This window comes from Aspergillus nidulans, chromosome V (assembly GCF_000011425.1).
Source record: "Aspergillus nidulans FGSC A4 chromosome V".
NCBI classification, from domain to species: domain Eukaryota; kingdom Fungi; phylum Ascomycota; class Eurotiomycetes; order Eurotiales; family Aspergillaceae; genus Aspergillus; species Aspergillus nidulans.
In genome coordinates this window covers 1,442,344-1,469,611 of record NC_066261.1, presented here as the reverse complement: position 1 = coordinate 1,469,611, position 27,268 = coordinate 1,442,344, and the positions used below count along the sequence as shown (strand labels likewise).

Genomic DNA, 27,268 nt, shown 5'->3' with positions numbered 1-27,268 from the left:
ATTCGTGCGCCTGAATCTCAAGGTCTAACCTATACCTAGACTCAGTTCCGGGAGATTATTCCAAGTCATTTGCTCGTTTATTATATTGAACTGGTGCTAACCTCGATATGATAAATTACGCCTGGCCATCAAAAGCATATATAATTACCAATCATGTCTCATTAGCATTCCAGGTTAGAGGTAATAATCCGTCACCCCCCTGACAAATCTCCCTTGGGAACGCAAAGCCCCAAACGAATAAAGTAGTCACGATGAGAGTAGAATAGCTCCCACAGTCGAAACCTAGGTGGAAGTATACCCCATGGCAGACACGAGGTACTCTGGGATTCCAGATATGGAAAAGCTCCCTTCTCATTCTCCTGTTGCTGATCCTTCGACTGGTGCGGCGAGCGCGAAAGGACTTGCTGCTCCATGTTGGATTCGGAGAGATCAAAGCCCTGCGAGCTATATGGGGAGAAAGTTGTGCTCTTCCCCTCCGCGTCTGAAATGCAGTTTGGATCGGACCCGCCCTGGCAGTACCTGACATCGTCAACAGAAAATGGAAGCTCAACGCGGTCAATATAAATCTCTCCGCTGTGCATCTCGTAGCCCCATTCTGTAAGCGGGATTAGGGGTACAGGGTCATTCACATGCGTCACCCGGCGGAATTTCCACACCCGCTCATTGCCAGATTCCAGGCGGAACACGGTGTCTAGATAGTCGACAAACGCCTTATTCCCTACCCTTGGTTCCCCGAAAGTCGTCACGACGGGTTCCCATCCGCGGAGCTGCATTTCTGTTCCTGCGAGAGCGGCAACTGCGCCGCCGAGAGAGTGGCCTACTAGGGTTAGAGCGTAATCAGGGTATTGGTCTCTTGCTGCGGAGATGGTGTCTAGGATTGTTGCGCGGGTTAAACGCCATGCGTTCATGAAGCCTAAATGGACCCAACAGTCCTCGCACTTCGGTGCATCGCCGTCAGTATCGTTGCCTGGGGAAAACGGTATGTATTCCTGGGGATACATGGAAAGGTCAACTATTGCGTTCGGGATTGAGTATGTACCGCGGAAAGCGACTATGATTCGCTTCGGTGAGGGGGGATGCGAGAGGGCGATGTAGCCGCAGGAATCAGAGAGAAAGGGACCTGTATGCCATGTCTGAGTTTCTATCTAGTCAGCTACTATCTCTCAAACGGCTCGGGTAGATCGTCTGTGGAAAAGCGCACGTTGATTAGTTCAAACCCTTTTAGCTCATCACAGTGACTGAGGCATTGGAACGGCTTTCTAATGCCAGTAGTCCCAATGCAGTAGGCGATATCGACAATATGAGCCAGCTCCTCAATAGAGTCAAATAGTTCCTGGGAGATTTGCCTCCCTGGCGTGATATTTTCGGGATCCTTGCTGGCCTCAAGGGGTACCACGTGAGCGGTCGAGACGCTGCATAGCCTCGTGAGGAATATAATAAGTGTAAGGAATAAACTGTCAAGAGACACCGTCATAGTAGCGTAGCACCAGAGCTGTACCTGGGCATCAACGAGGCGGGGGCTAGGTAGATATAGAGTGGTTGGCGTTGCTTCTTGAACATAACAGCGGCGAATCTGGGGTAACGCTAGTGCAGCGCTTATCCCGATCAGGCCACATGTACAACCCCACATGCATTGAGTATCACCCGCTGATTCCACCTGACTACTCGGTACTGTGAGTGACCAGAACTGAAGTTTCGAGTTGAAATGTGAATTGTTACTCTTTATTATATCTCTATTTGTGACTATTTGTATGAAGCTCAGCCCAAGAACCAACTCAGATGGTCCAGATGACGACACGGCCGTCAACTCCGCTTGCTAGGCAGCAGTCAGTATATGCTAGAAATGTATGTTTAAGATGACTTACTGCTTATTTTGTGCACGGAGCCAGCGGTATCCTCATAGACTCTAATTGTGTTGATGGTGTTTTGATGAACGGTCTTGAGCTGCGTGTCGGCCTGCGTCTGTCCCTTCAAGTCCATTTGACGGAACATGTTCAGGGCAGACTCTTCGCGGACACTGCCGGCGCCAGCTCCTGCCTTGTTCTCAATAGTGCCCTCCAATTGCCAACCATTTTCATCTCCACGAAGGCGATATGGCTCGCAGTCCTACGCCATCAAGTTAGAGTCATTGTCGATTTGGGTAACAGAAAAACATATAGGCCAGAACTTACATGGCCAGCGGCGATAATTTCGTTCTCTCCATTCCAGATCAAACTGTTGAATGGAAGAAGACGTGTCGAAATATTCAGCATGGCGCGGGGAGGCTGCTCGGGGGCACTAGGATACACGATAGTGACACTGCTATCATGCCCGGTGAATGCAAGCGCGTTTCCACTTGGGGAGAAGCACACGCCGTGAATCCAACCGGCAGAGTCGTTTAGAAATTCGCCACAGATGGTGTTAAAGGGAAGTCTCTCTCCCCAAGCACTCGGCTCCGGGCGCGTATCGACGCCCTTGATGAAGCTGGAAAAGACTCTCGCATGAGAGTCAGTTGAGCCTGCTGCAAGGAGAACAGAGTTCGGATGCCAAGCCAGTGTGGTGATGGTGCTCCGAATGGGTTTTTTCAGGTGCTTGGAAATCCACCAGTCGTTCTCCTCCTCAAAGTAGCATACAGCAATAACGCGGGCACCAGATCCAACAGCAAACTTCTGCTCAGATGGCGACCAACGCACAAAAGTTGCAGCCCGGTTGATTCGAAGTAGTACCAGCGTGGGTTTCCATCCTGTGGGGGTCTGCTCCCAAACGTAGGCGTTGCGGTCTATATTTGGTTTGAATTAGCTACAGTCAACAAGACAAATTTTGTTCCTACCCTGCGAGCAAGTAACAATGCGACCCGAGTTGGGTGCGATATCCACGCTGGTGACGGTCTTCTCGTGGCCCTTCAGCTCATCGGTCAGGGAGAACTTGCTGCCTGTCTTTTGGTAAAGCTCCACATTGTTCTCTCGGGCAACGGCAAGAACTGATTTGTCGGATGAGAACGAATGATCAGCAATAGGAGCGTGAAAAAGGTGGTGAGGTTCGGCGGTAGCCATTGTTGTTGTAAGGACAGGAGGAGCTCTCTACTGTCGCCGAGTTGCCGTTGAGTTGACACCTGGTAGGCGGGGAGCTGGGGAGCTTTGGGGCTATGATGCGAATTGCGGACCCATGGAATGAACGGTTAGATAATACTTCAAGTCATGTGACCAGCTTATTCTGAAGACGGCTCACATCAACTTCAACGCCGCATTTACGCGACGCATTTACGCGACGCATTCCACATTATATTCCGACTCTTGGAAGTGTAAAGGTTGCGGCCAATCCACCTTGTCAATCTACACGGCTCACTATTTCGGTACCTTGAAATATAATTGATTGTCGACAATGGCTACAAAAACAGGCCCTGCTCGCGCCCCAGCGAAGCCGCCTGCTGGTCTTCCGAACCAAACGTCAGATGTCCCTTCTCAAGGCTATATCAAGATTGCTGACTCCTCCTGAAGATTATATTGTACCAACCTCCCAGACAAGCTTCGAAAATATGACCTCCGACTCGCCCTTTATACACTTTTTTCCACATATGGCACCGTTCTCGACATTGTGGCCATGAAAACCGAAAAGATGCGCGGCCAAGCCCACGTTGTTTTCAAAGATATCCAAGCAAGTACACAGGCAATGCGTGCACTTCAAGGATTCGAGTTTTTTGGGAAGCCAATGGTAGGTTCACTCCAAGCGTTGACTGGTGGTGACTGACGTACTGGAAGAAAATTGTCTACGCTAAGGGCAGTTCAGACGTTATTGCCAGGCTTCGCGGAACTTATGTCGCTCCTGCAACAGCTCCTGGTCAACTTCCGACTGTGTCAACGGATCTTCAAAAATCGATTTTTAGCGGACCCCCTGGGGCAACCGCTTTGCCTCCAAAGCCTTCTGGTGAGCCCAACGGGACTGCTCAAGGAGTGAAGCGGCCACGCGAAGATGAGAGTGATGAAGGCGAAGCGCCGATGGATGAGGAAAGTGATGTTCCAATGGAGGCCTCCTCAGACGAGGATTAGTTTGAAATATGGCAAGGAGCATAAATACTTGAGCTAAAGAAGCCCTTCAACAACCACGCGATCTCGGGCATTCTTTAAGCATTGGGCTTTGGGATACTTGTTGCCTTGAAGAGATCACTTGACAGTTGGAGACGAACAGAACTACCCACCAAGCCGAGCCAGATAATGAGATATGCCTCGGGGCTGATGTCATGCTCGCTTGCGACGTCCCTCATGGTGTCCGCTGTGTTGCACGGATGGACAAAGAACGCTGGTGTTTCGAATATTGGATGATACTACCATATATGAGCCGCGCGTTCAGTGTCGAGGTTACTGGCACGTACACCGAAACTAATACCACCCATGATACCCATGTTTCGGATATTCCTCTTACATTGATCGGGGACTAGATATTCATAGACTTCATCTAAGCCCAGAAGCTTGTCCATACGCCGTAAGACAAAATATAGGACGGGAACTTGGTAGGTTGGTGAGAGGAGGATATCATAGTCTACCTGTAGCTCACAAGAATTGGATGTACGGATAAAGGCTTCCTGCTGCTGTGGTCAGAAGGTAATGAGAAATAAGTGAAAGGGCCAATCTCTCTTTACAGAGTCCTCTTCCCACGCTTCTAGCTGCAAGTCCGCTGTGTCTTCTATCTGCAGTGACCGTGCGGGACCGTCGTAGTCAGGGCTGAGTATTTGACAGATCTTCAAGATTTGGCCATTTGTCTAGCCGGTTAGCTGAGATGAATTAACTAATGGGGTGAAGAATGAGAAAGGACGGCTTGAATAATTGATTTACCTGGAACCGAACCGACGACCACTGCATTGGTAACCTACCGGTCAATTGAACTCGGTGCAGAAAGGCGCGGCAACCACTCTCGAACTCGTCATTCGCGAGATAAGGAAAAGACGATAACACCCCCTGTTTTGTCCCTGCGGCCATTTGGACCATTGAGCTCAAATCCTACGAGCGATAGCCGGGAAAGCAGAAGGCTTTTCAGTTGCAGGAATGCTTCACCGAGGTACACCGACTCGTGCCCAGCGTTCGGAAATCAACACTCAGTACCCAGGTGTTTCGAGCACAGACAACGTCTAGTCGCAGCTGCAGAGCTTGGGATTGCTTGCAGGAGCTGGATGCAAAAGTATGTAGTAAAACGCAGTAGTTGATCCGCCGCCTGGGCGTATCCAGCTACGAACCGAATGCGAAAATAATCTCTAACCGTAACCGGTAAGGCCACAGGCAGACCTACCCTCTCAAGACGTCAGATCGGGTATCCAATGCTAGACCGTGGAAAGTCCGGAGTATTTTGCTGTGGCTCACTACTGTGTCCTTTCTGACTTTGTTGCTGTGGAAGTTGAGGACGTCCAACCTGGTTGAAAGCGGTTGGTTGACATTAGAATCTGAAGAGCGGGGTAATGAAGCTGCCAAATCCACTCCATCCACAACAAACCTGCTCGACTACATCCTGCAACCCTGAGGCGCGATACCCTCCTAGATCTTCAGGACGCCATTCGATCAAAGCCTCGTGTACCAGGATGGATCCTGGTCTCGCAACTGACGTTCTCACTGCGTGACTGCGTCTCTATCTTGTTTCCTCTTGTTTCCTGAGCAGATCCCAATTAAACTTACGGTGATGGAAGCATCTCCGAACGGTCCCCCGCCGACCCGCCCATCATGGGAACAAGGAACACGCCGTTGAACTAGCGCAGATCAATGAACATTCTTGACCTCCCTGGATTGCTACCTAAGGTCCTAAACTAGATGAGAGTGTGACTATGTATGTCATGATTTCAGACGGCTTGAACGCGCTTCTTGGGTGGGCTCTGGTGGGCTGTCCGCGACCGGAAATGACTGATTAAACTCTCTGACACTGTTTACAGAGCCGGTTGCATTAAGGTTATTGCTATGCGTCCACGCATCTCCCCTCTAAGCGCCGTCAACTGGCCCCCGGCTTTTCGCTGCCGGTCTCGTCATCTTCTGGAGCCGGTTCCGTTTGGTCATTGTCATTAACAAACGCATTCGTCATTGTGTGTTACTTGTATCTCCGACCGACCATGGCGTTAAGATCGCGTCCGTACAGCTCCTCTTCTATGTCTCATGGAGCGCCTTATGTTCCCTCGGGGTGGCTACTTTTGCTGAACCAGGGCTTTCTTTCTCCATACATATCATTATTTTTCTGTCCAAATTCGGCCACCATTTGTATAAAAGTGCCGGTTCTCTGGTTTCCTATCTATACCCCGTTATTATCTGCACTAATCCCCAAATTCTTGCCCAAACGCCCACTTATTTATCGTTAGATCATTTATTATACGCATTGCCTTTGCTTCTGCAGCCCTCTATTAGGTAAGTGTATCTGTCCACAGAGCCTACCACACTGGCACTATACCTACTCCCCCTTTCACCACGAAAACGGAGCTGGAGCATAGGGAAGTGAAGGAAATTCATTCGAGTTTTCAATAGTCGGTTGGCATGGAAGCGGTCCACCGGCCGCTTTATGACATGTCATCCCAAATCTGGCATACATACTGCATGTATGTTCTGACCGACTCCAAATCGAATTCCTGTCGGGCATACCTTGCTTCCCCAATGTTGTTCTTTCTACAAATTTCATTTACAATTGATCGGCTTTTCAGTTCCACTCATGCTATTCATAAAGTTGAAACCAGGACAAGCTAACCCAGGAGACTCTAGGTTTCACTGAGAGTCATGGGAAGCTCTTTCTCGGTGCAAACTAAAGCCAACCGCCGACGTTCAAACCGGCTATCAAAGCCACCACAGAATCAAGCAGCTCCAGGCTGTTCTAGCTCACACTCACTGCATCAGCCTGGCGATCAAGCTTTTTCGCTCCCATCAACTCCGACAGAATGGCAGAACCCTTGGACTGGCGCTCCTGTTGCTGTCTCTGATGACTTCGGGTCACACAATCTACGGTCACAGTCTTTATCTGCTAAGCCATTGCGACGCGAAACGACATGGAAGTCCAAAAGGCTGCCTGTTGCTGAGCGAGGTATTCACACTGCAGCCGGTATATGGCCACCGCCGCATGCTTCTCCCACTCCCACCCCAACCAGGAGAGGCTCGTTGTACGGACGAACTTCCTTTCACCCTTCTGAAGTCGTCACTTTCCAACCGACGACTCTTCAAAGCAATCCTCAGTCCCCATTAATTGGGCAGCCAAAAAGATCTTATTCCGTTCACTCCCCGTCTCAGAGAGCCCGGAGCGCCGTCCAACAGCGACATACCCTTGATAGATTCGCTTCATTCAATTCTCATACAAGGGTAAAATGCCAGGAGGTACCTCAGATACGGCGACGTTCTCTGCTCGTGCGGCCTGGAGTTGCTACAAGAAAAGCAACAAAAAAGGCTACCCCCGTGTCCTCGGAATTTTGTCATGATGCCATTGTTTCACCTGATCCAAGTAACGCACTATCTGAGCCTGGGTTGCCGCCTTGGCACACTCATGTGGATGTCTTGTTTAGTGACGTGAAGGCTTTCTCTCAGTTACGTCCAGCTACGCCCAGCGATTTGGGATACACTCACTTAGGATCCCTCAAACTGGGATCTCTTCATGTGGTTAATGGATCCGCATCCCCTTGTCCGAGCGACCGGTCACAGTTGGAGCACTCAGAAAGCCTCACTTCGGAAACCATCCCTGATGATGTTGACGCAACGGATCTTTCGGGCGCGGTTAAGGTTGCAGAACAGGTGTCGCGGTCGGCCTCATTGGACGGCCTAGAGATGTACGCGAAATATTATGCAATCCTTGACACTCCCAGAGGTCTCGATAATGCTGTGAGTGATATATCTGGTAAAGCAGAGAAATCGCACCTCGACGTGCTACCTTATCCAAGCCCCTCGGCAAGAAACGGTATACGGACAGGTATACTGAACACCTCATGTGCTGTCGCAGAAAGGGATAATGTCGACTTCCCTGCTAGTCCTTTCTCCTTTGAGAAACCACCTACATCCATATTAGGTCACGGGATAGAGGGCCATGGAACCGACGACGAGGGCGTTTCGGTTCACGATAGGGAAGGTGCCGTCGTTTTATTACCTGACAAGGTTCCAGAGAGACATCTCAGTTATAGCAGTTGCGCAAGTTCGCACAGAAGAGGCGACAGCGGCTATAGCTCCGCCACCTCACACCGGAATTCGCTTGATTCACATACATCTCTGCAGCGCTCTCCGGGCTTCCGGAGATTCACTCTCGAGGATTGCTACAAAAATTTGAATTCGCGCGATTTATGTACGGCGGCGACAGCCAGTATTCAGCCTTTCAACAACCATGATCCTGGTCTCCAGAACCATAAATCAAACGTTCGACAGGTCTTGCGGAACCGACCAGCGAGCATACCCCGGGCGCAACGTGGTCAGCCGCAGATTATAGCAAGCAGCCGGTCAAGGGGGCTATCATTTCCAGTACCTAGGAGTTCAGATAGCACATATCCCGTCCCGTTACATTCCACCCAACCAGGTAGCCTTTCCTACGCAACAGCAGGACTACCTTTTCCTACTACACTACATACTATCGATTCCGGAATGGGGCAGGAGTACGGAACATCCCGTCCAAACTGCAATTTGGATAGTTTATGTCAGTATGCGGCCATATCTACCTCAGGATATTGCGGTTCCCGAGTTGATATTCGCGAAAGGACAGACTTCAGCGACAACACTGCAGCCCTATTCACTAGCCATCACGCCATGCGCAATCAGAATTGTTCCATCAATTCACATCCCGCAGAACCAGAAGGATGTCAAACGGGCACTGCAACGCTATCATACCCGTCTTACAGCAGCGCTGCGAAAGCGGACAACTTGCCCCCTATGCCTGGCAATGCCTTTTCTCCTCTCTCACTGCCAGACCAAAAGAGCACTAAGTTTGCAGTTGAGCCACCGCGCGGTCGAACGCGCAGTCGGAGCATAGGATATCAATACCGCGAGCCTTCTGGGCAGAGAATTGCCAACTTGGCGGCAGTTTTCGCATGATCCTCGCATTGCACATTCAATCTTCAACCTTGAGTATTTTCTTTCGTAATAAAACCCTGTCGTCGGCGGCGGCGGCGTCTGTCTTTCATGCTTGGTTCTAGGTATACCCTTCATGGAGTCCCGGCTTTCAGTAACCATTCCCTCGTTCCTTGACCCTGGCGGTTTTTTTTTACTAGCCTTCTTATCTTCACTCACGATCAATCATTCACAATCAATCATTCACAATCAATCATTCACAATCAATTACTTTACAGCTATATTATAACTTGAAGAGTTCAAAATCGAGACAATAATGAAATCGGCGAGTCAAAATATCTAAGACTGACAGCAGGCTCGGCGTTGGGCAGAAGTGGGTTCTTCCAGCACTAAAGGCATAGGGTTAGATATCGTGTTGAATGATCTGTAGACTAGGCTGCAATTCGGGAAGCAGGGGATCGCAGAAGCCCGCGACTTGTAAAGACTAGGTAGTTGTTCTACTTGGTATGATAACTTCTAGTTGACCAATAGTTCTCTATCAAAATAGTGCATACTCACAAGTTTTGCATCTACTTCTCGTGTACTGAGCACTACTACGTACCAGAAGACCATACAGATTAAATCTGATAGTGTAGATTAGATTCCAGTACCCTTGCCGCTATAGTACAAAGTTAACATGCTGGAGGTGGTAAAGGTACAAAAGAAGATAGAGCTAGCCCATGTAATCCCAGATCCGTCCTTGACGAAACCGAACATAACTTGTCAGAAGTATAACAGAAGCAACCAAGCGTACTTGACGTCATCATATCATGCTAATTGAGTAGTCCAATGTGTCGCAATGCATTCACGGAGTCATTAGGAGTCATCGTCGTCGTCGTCGTCGTCGTCGTCGTACTGGCAGGTTGGAAGGTATTTGTATTTGTTCTCTACTCCACGCGGACTTTCTTGAGTTGAGGAGCTGGTTCTTTCGGAAGAACCACGGACAGAATACCGTTGTTCAAGCTCGCCCTAACGGCGTCCTGGTCCACTCTGGTAGGGAAGGCAAAGGTTCGAGAGAATTCTCCAACCAAGCGCTCAGATGCCCAGAACTTGTAGGCAGGTTCCTGACTCCTGGTGCTGGAGTTCTTCTCTACAGCTTTTTCCTTGGGGCCCAAAGATGGAGTTTGCTCGACCGCAGGTGTAGCATCTTCCATCTCATCCCAATCCTCGACTGTGGGTTGAAGAGACTTGACCGATGATGTCTCGGACTTGTCATCGGTATCAGGCTCGGATTTGTGGTGGTAATTTCTCTTAGAGTGACCCTTGATAACTAGGGTTTGAGGGTCGGTGAATTCGATCTCAATGTTGCTCTGTGAGACTCCAGGAAGTTCTCCATCAAGATAGTAGCGATCCCCTTGCTCGTAGACGTCAAATTTAGGAACAAATGTTCTCACGTTGGTGACCTTCTTGTTTGGTCGGCGGGTGGCCTGGTGCATATCGTAGTCGTCGAGGAGCTGAAACAAAGGGGCGAAGTCGCCTGAGCAGTAGCGGGGGAAGAAAGCCATTGTACCTGTGACGTGGGTTTGTTTATGAGAATGTCGAGGAAATTGATGCCTTGTGGATTGCGAGGATGCTTTGTTTTGAAGCGTCTAATTGATGAAGCTTTAGTGAACTCAGAGTGATGTGAATTTGCTGATGATGAGACAACCAGAGCTGAGCTTCAGCCATCTTTTATATACAGAGTATTCTGTTTTCTGGAAAGACCTGGTATCTCCAAGAACGCTTACGGAGAACATACAGGGCGCTTCCAACACAGCTAGTTCATTATTGAGATCGTTCGTGGCGCTGCATGATGTGTCTGGGTCCTTCCAGAGCGATAAGATAAACTGTTTCCAGAAAGTCCGCGAAAGTTCACGAAAAGACCTCGGCAAAATGTAGTCACGTGATATATGAAGAATCATGAAGAATCGAAGCTGTCTAGCTAGATGAGGGTATGAAGTTAGCTCAGAAGGGTTAATTTACGTATGACGTATTCGCTCATGCTCATGTCTGGTGTCACCTTCAATCTGGTTCGTCTTGATCAAAGAAAGTAGTCCTCATGGTATACAGTATACATGCCGCCACCCAGTACAACAATATACAGCTCTATGTATTTACCTCTTTCCCTCTCAAAGGTAAGGCCGCTTTGATCAGTTCCATCCTCATTTGCTTTTCTTACAAGTGGAAGAGAATCCTCCTTATATCACCATATAATCAACCCTGGTAGTGATCTGTTTTGAGGTTGAGTGCGTATCGTGGGCAACCAGACGGAAAGCGCACGCTGACTATTCCCAAGATTTTGGTCGAACCGGTCTATTCCACCCACTTGGAGTACTAGTGCCGGTCATCAGGACAACCATCAGTCGCACATTTAAAAAGACTAGCCTTCAAGCTCGCCACTGAAGGAAAAGGACGGCAAAGCTCTCGAGAACGAAACACTTCCGGCGTCTCAATACCTCAAAGAGGTGATACCCGTCACCGTTCGTCCGAGACCAATGGCACTTAGCGAATATTGCGAATTCCTGGGGATGAATACATCTCAAGCTGCCTTGAGCCTTTGCGCAAAAGATACTCGATCGCGCTGAAGTCTTTCTTGCTTATCGAGATGTGCTTTTGGAATTCCGCCCTGCTGAGTTATAAGCGGGAGTGAGCTGGACAAATTGCCAAACGCTACGTACCGCGCATAAGATTTAAAATTGTTTCTCGACTCCTGGGTCAAGGAAAGTAAGTGGTGAGTATTATCCACCGATCACAACTTCTCGGGATTTGAAAAAGCGGATGACTACTCACGATGGGCTTCTTCCGAATCTCTCGGAGGCATTTGCGATAAAGAGACAGCACTTCTCTCTGCAATCCAGAGAGACGTGCCATTCTATTGTAACAATTTGCGTTTGTAGAGGATCGATGTTATTGTGACATTTGTTGGTGGGAAAATTTCCAGGAAGTCGATGCCGCGGGAAATACGTAGAGCTGACGCTCCCCGAACCCGGCTCTGCCGATCCGAAGCCTGGAGTTTGCTTTTTATCTTTACCGGCCGAGTATCTGGGGTCGAGAGCTTCGCATTTAAGTTGACGGGGCCCCTGCTTCTCCCCACGTCGTCCGAGAATCAACCAAACCGTTACTTTAATTTGTCGAATCAGGGGTCAATCACCCAACTTATACCATACATATCACAAGGTCGTTGGCAACTGTGCTATTTATAACATGCCTGCTTTCTCGGTACGCCATTCTACGAGTGATATAAGATGCATACAATGCATACGAGCTGCCACTTTACGGTGGCTCGTGCGCCGTAAAGATTTGGCCGCTATATATTCTGGCTAACTTTTATATCGTACAGCGTCTCATTCGCTTCCTTGCCAAGGACGGCCACGTCTATTATGGGGATGCCACTCTCCCTGCTGGCGTCACTGACATCGCCAAAACGACCAAGGCAAAAGTCATTAAAGGTGACATCTTTGGGCAGTATTGTGTCACCGACCAAGTTGCCGAAGTGAAGCTGCTTTTATCCCCTTTAGCAAGAAAAGATATTAAGACTGTGCGCTGCCTCGGCCTGAACTATGAGCAACACGCAAAGGAATCAAACCTTCCAATCCCTAAATACCCTGTCCTATTTTACAAGCCTGTTACTGCCATTGCAGGTCCAACCGATGATATCCCTGTGTCTCTTATGGCCCAAGAAGGGCAAGGCCTGGATTATGAATGTGAGCTTGTCATTGTGATTGGCAAGGAAGCTAAGGATGTTTCTGAAAGCAAAGCTCTGGAATATGTCCTTGGCTATGCTGTTGGCAATGATGTTTCTCATCGCGACTGGCAGATAAAGCGTGGCGGTGGGCAGTGGGGTCTTGGAAAGGGCTTTGATGGCTGGGCTCCTTTCGGACCAGGTATTGTGTCTTCGGAGTTGATTCGTGATCCCAATGCCCTGAGGATTTCCACGAAGTTAAATGGCCGCGAGGTTCAGTCTTCGTCGACCAAGGATATGATTTTTGATGTCGCGCAGACAGTATCGTTCCTATCTCGAGGCACTACCTTGCTGCCGGGTGATCTCATCTTCACTGGAACGTAAGTCCGTATCCTATGAACAGCAGAGGCCAAATACTCACGAATGCATAGCCCCCAGGGAGTCGGTATGGGCAGGAAGCCCGCGCTCTGGTTGAAGCACAACGACCAGGTCGAAGTCTCCCTTGAAGGGGTAGGCTCCTGCTTGAATAGAGTGGTTTTCGACAAACCATCTGTCAAGCTGTGAAGCGGGAAGCCTTTGATCGGCATAATTAGTGTGGGTTTCGTGTAGTTTTATGCAATATATAGATTCCTACTTCATGAAATGGCCCCTGACTGGGGACAAGACAGAGTCGCAAAAACAGTCATTTCATAATGCTGTTAAAATCCTAAATCTACGTACTAAACAGCTTGTGCCCCATATCCCTTGATGCTCTCAGCAAACGCCCAGTTCTGAGCCTCGACCTGTTGATCTTCATGCATCTCAATTCCCTCCTGCGTAATTAAGGCTAGAGAGTACTTGTCCATACTTCGCGCATCACGGTACCAGAGAACTTTGAGACAGTCCTTCAAAGCCGACACTGCATCTTCCTTGCTGATTTCCTCAATAGGGCGCTCCTCTGGGAACAATCGACGAAGGATTGGGATCGCGAGATGAGCACCAAAGCCAGTAGCAAGGTGCGGGGCTGAAAACGTAGTTCCGAGCAAATCGGCAGAGCTCAGAAAAGGCTTCTTTTCCGAATCAAATCCAGCGACAAGGATATGGTTCCACAGCGGATTAAAATCAGACCGCCGCTTGTAGAAAACTTTCGACAGATAGGTGTGAAGATTCTTCGCGTTGAGCTGATTACCATGCACTGAGTAGTTTTCGCGGATATCAATGGACTCTAGAAGGCGGTCGATGTACTGCATGTCTGATACGTCGCCGCTGAATCCGATGACAGCGGCGTCGCCGAATTTGCGTAGGCGTTTGACGTCTGTGAATCGGGCCAAAGATCCATATGATGCTAAGAGATCAAGTGTCAGAGCATGGTCGTGAAATAAACGTGTACAGAAGCGAGACTGTACCCAAGTTATCGGCAGCAATAGCAACACCTCCATTGAATTTGACGGCGATGACCGAGGTTCCAGTAACTGCTGGCGACTGAGTGTGTGTTTTAGGTCCCGTGGTTTGGAGGTATGATGAGTCGTATGGTCCGTAGACATCATCCCTGGGCTTAACATGATATTAGAGATGTTCAACGACTTGCGTACCGGAACTCTTACCCGGCCCCATGTTCCAGGAAAGTGGTTCATGACGAAAGTGAGTTTGTAAAAGATGTCGAGAAGTGAAGTAGTTTTAGTAGCACGGTATTGCAGTGGACCGGTATTTATCGATGGAGGAAAGTCGTAGTATCCTGGACGGCTGCAATTGATGTAAAGAGTAGCTAGGCAGTCGTGGAGCTGACGGAGCTCAATTACATGAGCCATGCTATCACCTTAGGCGGTGAGCACGACCTACCACGATCTATCTAATCACTATTACAGAAGCCTTCAGACACCTGATACACCATTTCCGTTACAGTTGCTGCTGACTAGTAAAATCGACCATTAATACCTACCAAAAACCTCGTAATTCTTTCAAGGTCACATTTAAAAGAGTTGCTCATAGATGCGGCTTCCAACTGGCATGTCTTCGTCCAGTTTCTTTTTACCCTGGCCGGTTTCATTAGACTACCTAGGGATTATGCAGAATTGTCATCATTATCTTTAAGTTACCGTGGTTTCGATTTGGGATGTGAGGCTGAATAGGATCGGCCTGTGTCTGATACAAATTCGATTGTGTCCCTTTGCCCTTTTGCCCTAGTCTCATCGACTTTAGCATTAAGTTCCCTCTGCGCTTTCAGAAGCTCTTCCTTGTAGCCCCAGCTCGGCAAGTCTGAAGTGTTCCACATCTCGGTCGGCAGGGAGCTTGAGTACTGCGCGCGATCATCTATCCCAGCGTGCTGCATCATCTGGCTCAATAAACTGGGGTTCTTGAGAGAAACAGAGTTGGCTAACTTGTCATTGAAATGAATGCCTTGTTTCTTCAACGACAGAAAATGCTGGAATTTTGCATTCGCCGCGGAGTTCGGAGATCCAGGCGGAGATGCTGGTATATCGAGGTTCGGTACTGGCGGCAGCGTCAAGTCATGGATTAGTGTACGGTTCGATAATGGCTGTCCGTCACTTGTCTGTGCCGGCCCCATATCGTGCATCGGCCCAAGCACGGGGCCGCTGACTTCTCGGTCGGGGACAGTATCCCGTACTGAGGAAGCATCTTTCGGACGATGTTGAGCTTTGGAAATTGATTAGTCCGAGCGTGGATACTCTAAACGTCGTGCGGGCGCAATTACTTTTATCCTCTGGTGTTTGCGAGCCTTCGACATGTGACGTTTTCAGTTCTTGCTGGCGAGTGGTAAGCTGTGAATCGAACTCAAGGAACGAACTCATAGTGTATTGTACCTTTGACTCTGGAAGGGACTGTTCTTTATCAACCTCGTCCTCACTACTGCTTTCATAATTCCCAAGTCCCAGCATCATTTCCAAATAGTCCCTGGGAAAGCTGATGTCCGATATCAATGTTGCAGTAGAAGTATAGATGATGGGTAATATAATCTCTCAGACTATTACATCGCAGATATAGAAAGGATGGACAAGGGATATTCATTAAGGCAGAGAGAGATTTGTTGGGTTGTATTAATTCCTGTGCAAAGCTGTACAATGGGACGGCTGCTAGCACATTACATAATCCAAAGGAAGCTCCAGCACCGCTTCAGTAGGTGAGAGCTCCATTCGAGCATCATTGACCTCATCATCTCTCTCCTAACATTTTCCATATATTGCCTGAATATTCAGTTACATCATTCTCTACAACTACACCAGTAAAACTTGCGGAATTCGTCTCAAAACCCACTAAGATGACAAGTCTTTTCTCCCAAGACCCTCACATCAATCCTATCGGGTACTCCTTCGCCCAGCCGACGAACGCTGGCAACAAGGAACATTCATTCTATCCGTAATACGCTGAGAATTCCTTTTCAATATTCAACACCGAGCTAACCTAATTCAGGTATACTGATAATGGAGGCTCGGTCCTAGGCATAACGGGAAAGGATTTCGCTGTCCTTGCTGGCGACACCCGTTCGACTTCCGGGTACAACATTAACTCTCGCTACGTTCCGAAGGTTTTCAAGATTGGAGGAGAAGATGAAACCGGAAAAGGCGCTCACATCCTCCTGTCAGTGGTGGGCTTCGCTGCAGATGGCCTAGCTCTCAAGGAGAGACTGGATGCAGTTGTGAAGATGTATAAGTACCAACACGGGAAACCCATGAGTGTGAGAGCATGTGCGCAGCGACTATCAACCATTCTCTACCAGAAGAGGTTCTTTCCATACTACGTGCAGGCAATCCTGGCCGGCTTAGACGAAGAGGGCAAGGGGGCGCTGTACGGTTACGACCCGGTAGGCTCATATGAACGGGAACAGTGCAGGTCTGCTGGAGCCGCGTCTAGCTTAATTATGCCGTTCCTGGACAACCAGGTCAACTTGAAGAACCAGTATATTCCTGGAAGTGGAGAGGGACACGCTCTAGAAGCTAGGAAACCTGAGCCGATGTCAAGAGAGACGGTGGAACAACTTGTGCGAGATGCGTTTACAAGCGCGGTGGAGAGACATATTGAGGTTGGAGATGGCCTACAGATGCTGGTTATTACTGCAGATGGGATAGAGGAGGTCTATCACCCCTTGAAGAAGGATTAATGCGAATCAGACCTATCCTGTCAGTAAATTTTGAAACTTCGTTAATCAGTCAAATCCATATTATTCTTGTTAAGATGGTGTATGGAAAGTATCTGGTATGGAATTTCTCCTTGAACATTGTCATCAGATGTACCATGAAAACCCTGTATCAGCCAAACCATAACGCCGTTGTCATAAATAATAAGAAAAACAAACTATAGAAAACTGTCCGTGAATAATATCTAAAAGCGCTCCTTCATGCGGGCTGCCACTTTCCGCAGATTACCATACACCTTTCCCTGGATGGAGTCAGCAGGTTGCAAGTAAGACAAAGAAGCGGCTAACTTACTGGAGGGGCGCCCAAAATGAGACTAACAACAGCTTCCTGGCCTGCATTGATGTTCTGGAAACGGCCAAGGATGTGAATTTTCTGATCAGCAATGACAATTCTTGTCCGGCTCGCATTCTCAATTGCATGCCTCGTTCGTCCATCTTTACCAGCAATGCGACCGATCGCGCGGCTGAGGTGTTCACCGTTTAGAGATGCCTTGACATCTCGAATCTCAAACGAGCGAATGTAAAGGTCGTCCAGCCTCAGTAGTGCGATAGCATCATCAATATCGAATCCGAGCGTGAAAGCCTTGACAAAGTCCTCGCCCTTCTGCAAAGCTCCTGTATCGGTGGTGAACTTGGATGTGCGCAACTCTACCGCCCGACTTTTAATATTAATTCGCACTTGCAACTTCAGATGCTCGACCAATGGGGGGTAAATTTTTGGCCAGTTTGCTTTTAATGGTGTCATCCTGTGTGGTGGAACAGGGACTTTTCGGGTCTCAACTCGATATGCAGCTGGTGTATCTTTCGCAGGCGTGAAAACCGGTCGACCTTCCAAGTCAATCCGCATGTCAGTGTCCTCCGCGGAATTCGCTGAAGCAAGAACATCATCGGCATTATTCGAAGGTTGAACGTCGATCAGAATTTCTTCATCGTGTTCTGTGGCACTGTTAGCCTTACACCTGGTCAATCATTCGTTCACCGTACGAACCCTGCGCATGAGGGGCAATGGGAGTCTCGGTCGTAGAAGCGTCGGAAGCTGCTCGTAGTGCTGTTGGGGCGGGCATCTTGTCTAATGGTCGAATTTGCCCTAATTTCCTTCGAATATTCACACCTCTTTGGCTTTGTCCGCCTAATAGTCGAGACAGCAAGGATTTCTCTGACGCTGAAAAGGATATGGGCTCTGGTGCGGGAGGCTTTAAATTTTTATTGCAAACAGGTCAAACACTCCTTGATAACAGCAGCGGGATGATTTCATCCAAATTTGCTGCCAGGACTCCGGTCCAGCTCAAGCTCCGATAATCTTGCATTCCGCTTACCTATTCGCGTTTTTTGGAATCCAAATTTCATCTGCTAAACCATCCCACAATTTCCCGCTTTACAGCGGGCTGTACAGCATGTGACAGTCAGAATGTCTGGTATCTTCGGACGCAAGCTGTACACCACCTTCTGGAAAACGGCAAGTCCGTTCCTAGGACGAGGGTTGCGTGTGACTCGCGCTGAAAATCTCTCCCATACGGCATCCCAAATTGATTCTCTCTACAAATCAATCCTTAAGCAATATGCTAAAAAGCTTCCAACGGCGCCTCCCCGCAAGACGAACCAGATTACGCGGCGGTTTGCATCCGGAAGCTGCCTTATCCTCGGTGTCTCGCCCAGTTCCACTGTAGTAGAAACTGGCACAACCTGTGCGGTCAGCTCGGAAAAGATTATTTCACATAGGTTATCTCCGTTCAACAGATGGTTCCCACACGTCCTCTCTCGCAATGTACAAACCCGAGGATTCCAGACGAACAAGGACGATGTTTCGCGAGCAGGTGCACGAACAGACGCCGCTGATCGAGCTGGCGTGAAAAATGTTGAAACCGAAGGTAAACATCAGAAATCAGAGGAACAATCGTTTCGACCAGGGGAGAAGCACGAACCCGCTCCTCCAAACCGTCCCCTAATCCACCGTCTACCACACATGCCACACCTCCATCGCCCAACGAAAGAAGAATTGTTGGCCGCTGCAACCGGCTTCTGGTCAAGGCTGAAGGTTCGGTTTAAGTGGTTCTCTATCCGAAGCGTCCGGCCTTTTAATCTTGACGAGATTGCTGCGCTTTTCTCCTGGGTCATACTTGGTCATATTGTCTGGATCGTTCTGGGAACGACTACGTTTTTTTCTTTGCTTATCTTAGCGATTAATACCGTGTTCGCGCAAGGTGAGTCCTTTCTCCACTAGTCAACCGCTAATAACGATACTGATATTTCCAGAAACTCTGGCTGGCTGGATTGGTAACTACCTTACTAAATCATCTGGTGTAAAGGTGGTGTTTGAATCTGCTATCGTCCCTAAATGGAGAGATGGCGTCATTACTTTCAAGAATGTCTTTGTATCGAGGCGACCGGGTCAAGGGACAGGCCATGTCAGTAAAGGCTCATCAAAGACTGCAGCTGCCGCTGCCGCCGCTGCACATCTGGGTGATCAATCCGGGGCCGACTTATTAGAGCAGCGCATTTCGTCCGAGGAAGAGGAGGATACTAATTACACGCAATTCGACCTTTCAATAGAAACAGTCAACGTAACACTATCATTTGGCAGGTGGATCAACGGCAAAGGACTCCTTCGCGACGTTGAGGTGAAAGGGGTGCGCGGAGTGGTTGATCGCAGATCGGTGTTTTGGCCTGATGAACCTCGCGATCCTAAATCATATCGGCACGAGCATAATCCCGGGGACTTCGAAATCGACTCCTTCAAAATGAGCGACTTGCTTGTGACCGTATACCAGCCCAATAACTTTAGACCATTCTCGGTAAGCATATTCTCCTGCGATCTTCCGCAGTTGAGGAAACAGTGGCTCTTCTACGACTTTCTATCGGCCAATATGATGTCCGGATCCTTTGACAACTCTTTATTTACTATTCATCCTCGCCAAACTCATAGCTTCACTGGCGCGCAACTTGGCAATGAGGCAGAAGAGGACGGCAAACCGACCCCTTGGAAGAAACACAGCAGGATTCGCATTGATGGATTGAATATTGATCATCTCAACCGTGGGGTGCAGGGTCCATTTGGATGGATTCATGAAGGCACCGTGGACATTGTTGCCGATATCATGTTCCCCGCGGACAACGATGAAAGTATTGCAAAGGTAATGGCCGATCTTTACGATCGATTGGAAGCGACAGTCACCTCGAATCGATACACAGAGGATTCAAATTTCCACGATTTGACGCATATCGACGAGAGCAAGTCCAGCGACTCCAGGCGTTTCTTAGTTACAGACCTCCGACTCCACCTTAACAATGTGAGGGCAGTTGTTCCTTTATTCACACGAGATCTCTCTTACATCAACAATGCCTTAATAAGACCCATTGTCGCGTACATAAATTCGCGGCGCACTTTCATCCCTGTCAACTGTCGCCTGGTGAAACGGGCGGCAGATTTCGACGGCAGCTGGACTATCTATGACAGCGGCCTCATGGATGATCTCTCGGCAGCTGTAAGTCATCCCTTTTTTGTTTGTCTACTTTCCAGTTGTTGATTTGTTATCCCATCAGGTATACGATGCGTTTGCTCGTGATGTCGTTGATGAACAAGCACGTAAGCGACGCTTTAAGAAAGTTGGATTTTGGTCGCTTCAGTTGGCTGCCCAGGCTATCTTCATGGGAATGGCTGGGAATATAGCCTAACAAGGATTGTATGATCATGTACTTGTAACGGATAGCATTAGCTTGACGGGCGTTATGGGATAAAGGCGGTTCAATTTTAAAAGACATTTCTCTTCCCTTCATAAACCTCAATGCTTTGTTGATCGGCAGGCAAGATGTAGTTGTACAAGCACAAGGTAAATGGATGGAATATATATTCTGAACTTTACATGAATTCATAGCAGAATTAATTGGAAATTTTTCTTGTTCTGTCAAGACGCCCAAACGCTCTCGTTGCTTCCTCTTTAGAAAACATTAGCTGGAGCATGTGGGCAAGTCTGAATACGTTGTAGCTAGAGTCTCGCCCGGCAGGCAGATCTTCCTGTTTAATTATTCTCAGATCATCCCTATTAATGACCTCCCTCCCTCCCCGCTCAGACTTTGCTCACCCAAACGTCCCAAGCTTCTAGATTCTACTTTCCGTCACCCTTCCCCCCTCAGCGCTGGATTGGTGTTCCTGCAGGTGAGAAACGAAAAACAAGGACACGCATCCGAGGTAGACAACCTCGGACTACATTTTCACAATTGTCGCTGGGTTCCGACCCCCCTACCCCTGAGTGCTGGTGGAAGACCCAGTCGAACCGGCTCGAAGCTAGCGACCTGCAAGCGCCCACTGCGGCTCGACCCCCCATGCCGGTTGAATTGAGCTTCGACTCCTAATCAAGCCATGTCGCAGGCTAAGCGGCAGGATAACGACCACACCTTCAGCTCCCTGCATACCAGTTTCGCGGAACCCCCTACAGGTAATACGCGCCGGCCCCTTTTGAAACTAGGTTAAGCAGACGATCTTATCTTCGGCGGTTTTCTAGCACTACGATCGAGCGCGCAGGCCCTCCATTCTGGATCGGCTGTCAGGGTTTCTCCCCGCAAGCAAAGACCCTCCCCCCTGCATACGAACGCACGAGCTTTGTCACCCCAGCGGACCGATTCGAGTTTATCACAGAGGACAGCATCCCCAAGTTCATCTGCGACTACATCACCGCTCGAAAACCTGACCACCATTAGTGAAATAGCCCATGCCGCATTTCCAGCCCCTCCATCAAGAATTAGTTCAATCCCTTTGAGCGCATCGCACACATTACGACAGCGGACACCGAGAGGTATCAATCAGGATGATACAAAAATGACTGAAAAGGCGAGCGATATCATCAAGGCCCGGAAGGACTCTGATGTAGCCGAATCTAGCAAGTCAGAATCACCTTCCAGGGTGTCATCTATCGGCTCTCTACAGTCAAATAACAGAGAAAAGACAAACCATCGTGCTATGCCACGCACCTCATCTATCGACTCTGCAATATCCTCCCTTTCCTCAGCCTCGCAATCACACAAGTCTTCGTTCGATGTCAGTGCGGTCAGCCAGGCGGATATTGACAACTTAATAAATGCGGCTGGGTCGCCAGATGCTGTTATAATACATCTTTTGAAGGAGAAGCACCATGCGGCTTCGCAGAACGCCCAATTATGGAAACTCGTTGATAAGCAGCGAACTTTGATCATGGGTCTGAACAAAGACTTAGAACGTGCTTTGAAAGATAAAGAACGATACAAGAAGAAAGTCAAAGAGCTCCAAACTGCAGCGCCTCCACTCCCTTCTACAGAAGTTCATTCTCGACAGTCTTCAACTCCAGGGACAAAAGATGCTTCGAGCGGCGGGTTATCAGCGCAGGCCACCAGTAGCAGCAAGACTGCCGGGCAACCGCAACGCACCGACACCCTCGACAGCCAGGACTCTACCAACATCACCCCTAGTTTGAAACAGCTTATCGAAACCGAGTTACTAACTGAAGAACCTGATTTGCGATTTGACTCGCAAAGTTCCCAACGGCTGACCTCGGCCCAGGAGGCATCAGCTGCCACAAGCCCGACGCCTTTAGCCAGCCCGAGTTCTGCATTGGGCGCCAGCAAAAGCCAGAAATTCCCAAATCCGGCCCGAAAGCCTCCTCCTGCACCGTTGAATTTAGGGCACCCGGACCGCACGACGACACTGCGCGAAGCGTCTGATTCCGAGTCCGAATATGAAGATATTCTTACGGTCGAAGAGTCCCCGATAGAACGTGGGAGGAGAAAGACAAGGGCCGATGATGACAAGCAGCGCGAAGTAGCCCTATCTCGCGAGGTAGTGAATATTGAAACATCAGAGCAGAGCCAACCTCTTTCCCCAAAGACGGGAAACCCAATGACTGCGGGCCACTTGTCATCAGACGTACGCCGCGTAGTCCCCTTGGGAGCAATGACGGCCTCTATGGGCGCTAGTGTGGCTCTGCCTTCAATAGGTGATCGTCATATCATGAACGGCCCAAAGAGTCCTGGTTTACCTCTAAGCCCGAGACCTGAAGACCGTCCTCTTGGTTCTCCTGTGCCACGAATGCCACGGGAAATGCAGACTCCCTTTTCTTCCTTAGCCATGTCTTCGAGCAACAATCCAACTGGGCTTATTTTGTCCCCCCGTCTTGGGAAGGACCAGACCGCCGCGTCCCATGTCGTATCGAACACCCCTACGCACCCTCAATTCCATCTTGATCCGTTCAATCGTCCCGTACCCTCAATCGATGCGGCTGTGAAAATCGATAGCCCCCGATCCCCAGGGTCAATGCCCAGCGGGATTTATCAAGGTTTGAGATCTGACGATTATCCGAATCTTCTACTACCTCCAAATGCGCTTCCCCTCGTCCAGATCAAGGTTTCGTCGTCTAGATTGCGGCCTTCCAGAAATAGCTACATGGTCTCTCGGCCATTAGACGAGGAACCGGTTTTTACATTGAGCGTCTACTCACGGTCAGAGAATTTCGAGCTTTGGCGAGTTGAAAAGGTTATCGCTGCGCTACCTCAACTCGATAACCAGTTAAGACAACTTTCTCATCTTCAAGCGAGGCTACCTGATCGGTCTATATTTAGTGGACATTCTCCTGCTAAGGTGGACGCAAGGCGTGCCGCCCTAAACTCATATTTTGATGACCTCCTCGAGAACCCGCTGGATGAGAGAGCAGCATTGGTCCTTTGTCAGTTCCTTACTTCGGACGCAATCGAGCCTCGAGATGACGAGACGAGCTTGCTCAAAGGTAATCACCAGCCGGGGTCCGAAATTGCGCGTGGTCCGGATGGAAAGCCTAGAAAGGAAGGATATTTAACAAAGAGGGGTAAAAATTTTGGTGGCTGGAAAGCGCGCTACTTCGTTTTACATGGTCCCGAACTCAAGTATTTCGAAGCCCCAGGAGGCGCTCATCTTGGAACCATTAAGATCGCCAACGCACAGATCGGGAAACAGTCGCAACAGGCGCAAGGTCCTTCGCGAGCCGACGACGATGATTCTGATAATCAATACCGTCATGCCTTCCTTATTTTGGAGCCCAAAAAGAAAGACTCTTCCGCCCTCGTGCGCCATGTCTTGTGCGCTGAAAGCGATGATGAGAGAGATACGTGGGTTGAAGCGCTCTTGGAATATGTTGAAGGAGCTCCAGCAAATGATAGCGCTCAAGCCCAGACGGCTCCTAATAATGCAACGAACACCTCTTCAAAAAACAAGTTGTTCTCCAACGGTAGCAAAAAAGGCAAAGGGACGGACAGCCCAGATATTGAGCCATCTGACACCGTCCAGGGCTTCAGTTTTGAAGATGCTGTTCCCGCCGAACCGCCTGTTATTGGCTCTTCTGATCCGCGGACACCAAGATCGCCAATGTTCCCAACGGTCCCTTTCCAAGAACCAAGCGACAACAACCAGCCCGACCATGGCCAGCTCTCATCAAAAGTGATATCTGCACCCACTAATGGCGCAGTGATACAAGACGCTGGCGCTTGGGGAAATAAGACCTCAAGCACTAAAGAGAAGAAGCGCAGTATCTGGGGATTTCGTACAAGGTCATCCATCGATCTTGCTTCCCATCTTCAAGCTGTCTCCGAGGGTCCTCCTATCCAGCTTCATGGTACAGGCAATGAGAAAAGGGAATTGATAAAACCAGTATTTGGGATGCCGCTGGTAGAAGCAGTGCGAGATTGCGCGCCGTTTGACGTTGATGTCGAATTACCTGCTGTGGTTTATCGCTGCCTCGAATATCTCAGAGCCAAGAAGGCGGAATTGGAAGAAGGCATATTTCGTTTGAGTGGATCGAACGTCGTTGTGAAGGCGCTGAGGGAACGATTCAATACTGAAGGAGATGTCGATTTCCTCGCCGGAGAACAATATTATGACGTACATGCTGTGGCCTCACTTTTCAAACAATACCTTCGGGAGCTACCATCGACCGTACTCACGCGCGAACTACATATAGAATTCTTGCGTGTCCTTGGTAAGCACATTATCTGATACTATGCAATGTTGATGTTCATACTAATTGTCCGCTTCAGATATCAACGAGAAGCAGAAGAAAGTTGTCGCCTTCAACTCATTGGTTCGCAGACTCCCGAAGCCAAATCTGGCCTTGCTGCGAGCATTGGTTCAATTTTTGATTGTCATTGTCAACAATTCCGACGTTAACAAAATGACTGTCAGGAATGTGGGCATTGTCTTTGCTCCTACTCTTAATATACCAGCTCCCGTTTTCTCGTTGTTCCTTACTGAATACGATGAAATTTTCAATGATGCGCAAGAACCTGCCGTGAACACAGTGGATCTGGTTGTTGATAATCCGTTGACACCAGAAGACATTCGGTCTCCTCGGCGTCAAATGTTCTCTGATATACCTACGCCCGCACACAATCAGATGACATTCCCCCGGCCAGGAGACGGTCCAGATGAATACAGTTCGCGTCATGACACTGGCTTCATTCCCATGCAGCCGAGTTATGAAACTCTTGCTGCAGATAGGGCGGAGACCTACAGCCAACCGCCAGCGGCTGTGAGCAGGACGTTGGCTCCAGAATCTGACAGCAACCGCAATGCCAAGGCCAAGCGAAGGGAAAGCAACATCCTTTTCATGGATTTCAACAACGATGATCCGCCTCAGCTGTCTCATGACAATTTTGGTAAGTACTTAGTTTGTTCACATTATCCTTCTTTTCCTCCATTCTTCCAGCCCAAGTGTGCATACTGATTATGAATAGCCTAAGTTTGATTCCATTACTCGGGTAGATGTTGGTGCTGTCCCTCTTCAGTTAATACTACCATCGTACCTACCTTTTTACCTCCGTCGATTTTATTTTTACTCCTATTCCCACCGCTTACACCATGATATAATGCTTGTGGTCGGGCGCAATGATTCGAACGAATATGCAACGACGTATATAAATGCCTAAACCGCCTGGCGAGCACATCCAACTGGGAGCCTGAAGCGGCTGAATTCTAATGATAATAAGGGCCTCAATGTCTAATGCCAGTTTCCTTCTTCCTCTGCGTTGTATTTTTTTTGGTTTGGAATGTGACTTACGGTTTCATGTCTGTTTCTTTGCTTTCCATGCAGTTTTGTATAAATCTCTTTTGTGCCTCTGCTTGCGTTTGGCAAACTCAGGAATTCTATACCCCTTCCTATTTTCAGATAAGTTATATGGTTTCTTCGGCATTCTTCATGTTAAGCTGTAGACCTGTCTCAATTTGCCATAAAGCACGTCAGGTGCTATTAGTCAAGTTTACGGAGGGCAACTTGGGTTTGGTGATTATGGAAACCGCTGAAAAGTATGCTACTGTGACTATATCGTGTCCCATAGTATCATACAATCTACCATGTCTAATAGCAGAAAGCGCTAGAAACTCTTTGCACGATCACCTTTCCAGAACCCCATCAATTCCCCGTTTTCACTAACCCACTCGCGCACACCATCAACTAACGCCTTCGCCATGCCCTTGTTCTTATTCTTACCATCAGCACCTAGAGAGCCCCGACTCAACCCCGCCGTGGGAACCGGTTTGCCAGTTGCATATTCAGATCCCATGGTGGGCAGCACGTTCTCTCCCGCACTCAGACTAACAAACAGCGCAAAAGGCACTAGCCACACGCAGAGTCCAAAGTATGACGCCACTTCTGTAAACGTCGGCATGTCGTTGGGGCTAACATTATACGGCTGTCGCCAGCTCGTAGAGCTCCTTTGCAGTGTGGTGGGCTTCGAAAAGTGCTGGAACCATAGCCAGTGGTTGAGGCCAACGAGGAAACAGGAAAGGATGAAAAACGGGTCTGAGAGTTTCACTATGGGAAAGCGGCGGAGATTGCTTGCGTAGACGATGTGGGAGCCGATACTGAGGAGGGAGAGTGAGAAGGGGAATTTGTCCACAAGAAGGAGCAGAATCTGGATCGTTATTATGCCGTATATCAGGCGAGATAAAAGCCGGCGAGCTATGACAGTATGTTCTTCAACGAGTTCTGAGAGATAATAAAGACCAGATGCTGTAAGGTTCTGTTAATGAGGGTCGCTAGGAAGAGACTTCGCGTGCACGAGTTTTGCTGCATGGAATCTTCTTGATGATACCCAAAATATGAGATGCGGAAATATCTTACCTATGGCTAAAGTGAGAAAGCAGAATCCTATTATCACTCCCAGATACCCTACTAATGGTAGTATCCACATGGTGTGCAGGCAAAAGAGCACCGAAGAACTCCTTTGAGGGATAGGCTCTGTGACGGATGCAGGACAGTCGAAACGACTCAAGAACTCTGAAGAAGATGTCTCGTCTCTTTAGCTAGATGGTAGATGTACCAGCACCGGTGGGAGGGTCAGACAAATGTTTTAACTTATATTGAGATGAGACAAGCAGAGATATACTTGGGCACGGTGCCGATCATGCATAAATGGCTTTATGCCTTAGGCAAAAGGCCCACGATGCCAAGATAGGCCTTTCGGCAGAAAAAA

General features: G+C 48.8%; 15 protein-coding genes across 15 annotated transcripts, besides 1 other annotated feature; 6 read left to right on the top strand and 9 right to left on the bottom strand.

Annotated features, from left to right (window-relative positions):
• Positions 1-27,268: part of a sequence feature (contig 1.98 826..565485(-1)) that runs on past both edges of the window.
• Positions 192-1,474, bottom strand: ANIA_05777 (lipase family protein; the record flags this gene model as incomplete). The annotated part of the gene is made up of 2 exons (XM_658289.1): positions 192-1,133; positions 1,202-1,474. The coding sequence occupies 2 exons, from the start codon at positions 1,472-1,474 to the stop codon at positions 192-194; spliced, it is 1,215 nt and encodes a 404-aa protein (XP_663381.1).
• On the bottom strand, positions 1,712-3,117 carry ANIA_05778 (WD40 repeat domain-containing protein). The gene is made up of 4 exons (XM_658290.2): positions 2,810-3,117; positions 2,172-2,758; positions 1,866-2,106; positions 1,712-1,816 (listed from the first exon to the last, which is right to left on the bottom strand). The coding sequence occupies exons 1-4, from the start codon at positions 3,030-3,032 to the stop codon at positions 1,776-1,778; spliced, it is 1,092 nt and encodes a 363-aa protein (XP_663382.1). The 5' UTR covers positions 3,033-3,117; the 3' UTR covers positions 1,712-1,775.
• ANIA_05779 (U2 snRNP complex subunit MSL1) lies at positions 3,267-4,025 on the top strand (the record flags this gene model as incomplete). The annotated part of the gene is made up of 3 exons (XM_658291.2): positions 3,267-3,425; positions 3,477-3,690; positions 3,738-4,025. Exons 1-3 carry the CDS (start codon positions 3,361-3,363, stop codon positions 4,023-4,025), a joined length of 567 nt encoding a protein of 188 aa, XP_663383.2. The 5' UTR covers positions 3,267-3,360.
• On the bottom strand, positions 4,100-4,961 carry ANIA_10728 (ATG3/ATG10 family protein; the record flags this gene model as incomplete). The annotated part of the gene is made up of 4 exons (XM_050612239.1): positions 4,100-4,300; positions 4,349-4,564; positions 4,616-4,735; positions 4,809-4,961. The coding sequence occupies 4 exons, from the start codon at positions 4,959-4,961 to the stop codon at positions 4,100-4,102; spliced, it is 690 nt and encodes a 229-aa protein (XP_050468181.1).
• ANIA_05780 (uncharacterized protein) lies at positions 6,717-9,211 on the top strand (the record flags this gene model as incomplete). The annotated part of the gene is made up of 1 exon (XM_658292.2): positions 6,717-9,211. The coding sequence occupies one exon, from the start codon at positions 6,717-6,719 to the stop codon at positions 8,994-8,996; it is 2,280 nt and encodes a 759-aa protein (XP_663384.1). The 3' UTR covers positions 8,997-9,211.
• ANIA_05781 (Hsp20/alpha crystallin family protein) lies at positions 9,383-10,641 on the bottom strand. Its single transcript, XM_050612238.1, has one exon. The coding sequence runs from the start codon at positions 10,514-10,516 to the stop codon at positions 9,899-9,901; it is 618 nt and encodes a 205-aa protein (XP_050468180.1). The 5' UTR covers positions 10,517-10,641; the 3' UTR covers positions 9,383-9,898.
• ANIA_10717 (succinate dehydrogenase assembly factor 1) lies at positions 11,340-11,907 on the bottom strand. Its single transcript, XM_050612237.1, has 3 exons — positions 11,781-11,907; positions 11,669-11,700; positions 11,340-11,616 (listed from the first exon to the last, which is right to left on the bottom strand). The coding sequence occupies exons 1-3, from the start codon at positions 11,859-11,861 to the stop codon at positions 11,493-11,495; spliced, it is 237 nt and encodes a 78-aa protein (XP_050468179.1). The 5' UTR covers positions 11,862-11,907; the 3' UTR covers positions 11,340-11,492.
• ANIA_05782 (fumarylacetoacetate hydrolase family protein) lies at positions 12,113-13,236 on the top strand (the record flags this gene model as incomplete). Its single annotated transcript, XM_658294.2, has 3 exons — positions 12,113-12,209; positions 12,331-13,052; positions 13,104-13,236. Exons 1-3 carry the CDS (start codon positions 12,195-12,197, stop codon positions 13,234-13,236), a joined length of 870 nt encoding a protein of 289 aa, XP_663386.1. The 5' UTR covers positions 12,113-12,194.
• Positions 13,312-14,389, bottom strand: pre4 (proteasome core particle subunit beta 7). Its single transcript, XM_658295.2, has 3 exons — positions 14,256-14,389; positions 14,058-14,205; positions 13,312-13,996 (listed from the first exon to the last, which is right to left on the bottom strand). The coding sequence occupies exons 1-3, from the start codon at positions 14,283-14,285 to the stop codon at positions 13,392-13,394; spliced, it is 783 nt and encodes a 260-aa protein (XP_663387.2). The 5' UTR covers positions 14,286-14,389; the 3' UTR covers positions 13,312-13,391.
• ANIA_10716 (HCNGP domain-containing protein) lies at positions 14,707-15,688 on the bottom strand. Its single transcript, XM_050612236.1, has 3 exons — positions 15,474-15,688; positions 15,365-15,416; positions 14,707-15,306 (listed from the first exon to the last, which is right to left on the bottom strand). The coding sequence occupies exons 1-3, from the start codon at positions 15,549-15,551 to the stop codon at positions 14,744-14,746; spliced, it is 693 nt and encodes a 230-aa protein (XP_050468178.1). The 5' UTR covers positions 15,552-15,688; the 3' UTR covers positions 14,707-14,743.
• On the top strand, positions 15,821-16,848 carry prs3 (proteasome core particle subunit beta 6 inpE). The gene is made up of 2 exons (XM_658296.2): positions 15,821-16,026; positions 16,081-16,848. The coding sequence occupies exons 1-2, from the start codon at positions 15,929-15,931 to the stop codon at positions 16,766-16,768; spliced, it is 786 nt and encodes a 261-aa protein (XP_663388.1). The 5' UTR covers positions 15,821-15,928; the 3' UTR covers positions 16,769-16,848.
• Positions 16,990-17,905, bottom strand: ANIA_05785 (protein pno1; the record flags this gene model as incomplete). The annotated part of the gene is made up of 3 exons (XM_658297.2): positions 17,793-17,905; positions 17,097-17,740; positions 16,990-17,046 (listed from the first exon to the last, which is right to left on the bottom strand). The coding sequence occupies exons 1-3, from the start codon at positions 17,866-17,868 to the stop codon at positions 16,990-16,992; spliced, it is 777 nt and encodes a 258-aa protein (XP_663389.1). The 5' UTR covers positions 17,869-17,905.
• Positions 18,213-20,476, top strand: ANIA_05786 (mitochondrial distribution and morphology protein; the record flags this gene model as incomplete). Its single annotated transcript, XM_658298.1, has 4 exons — positions 18,213-19,005; positions 19,058-19,596; positions 19,627-20,286; positions 20,345-20,476. The coding sequence occupies 4 exons, from the start codon at positions 18,213-18,215 to the stop codon at positions 20,474-20,476; spliced, it is 2,124 nt and encodes a 707-aa protein (XP_663390.1).
• On the top strand, positions 21,162-25,521 carry ANIA_05787 (GTPase-activating protein BEM3; the record flags this gene model as incomplete). Its single annotated transcript, XM_658299.2, has 3 exons — positions 21,162-21,237; positions 21,304-24,777; positions 24,836-25,521. 3 exons carry the CDS (start codon positions 21,162-21,164, stop codon positions 25,519-25,521), a joined length of 4,236 nt encoding a protein of 1,411 aa, XP_663391.2.
• On the bottom strand, positions 26,168-26,986 carry ANIA_05788 (uncharacterized protein; the record flags this gene model as incomplete). The annotated part of the gene is made up of 2 exons (XM_658300.2): positions 26,168-26,754; positions 26,917-26,986. 2 exons carry the CDS (start codon positions 26,984-26,986, stop codon positions 26,168-26,170), a joined length of 657 nt encoding a protein of 218 aa, XP_663392.2.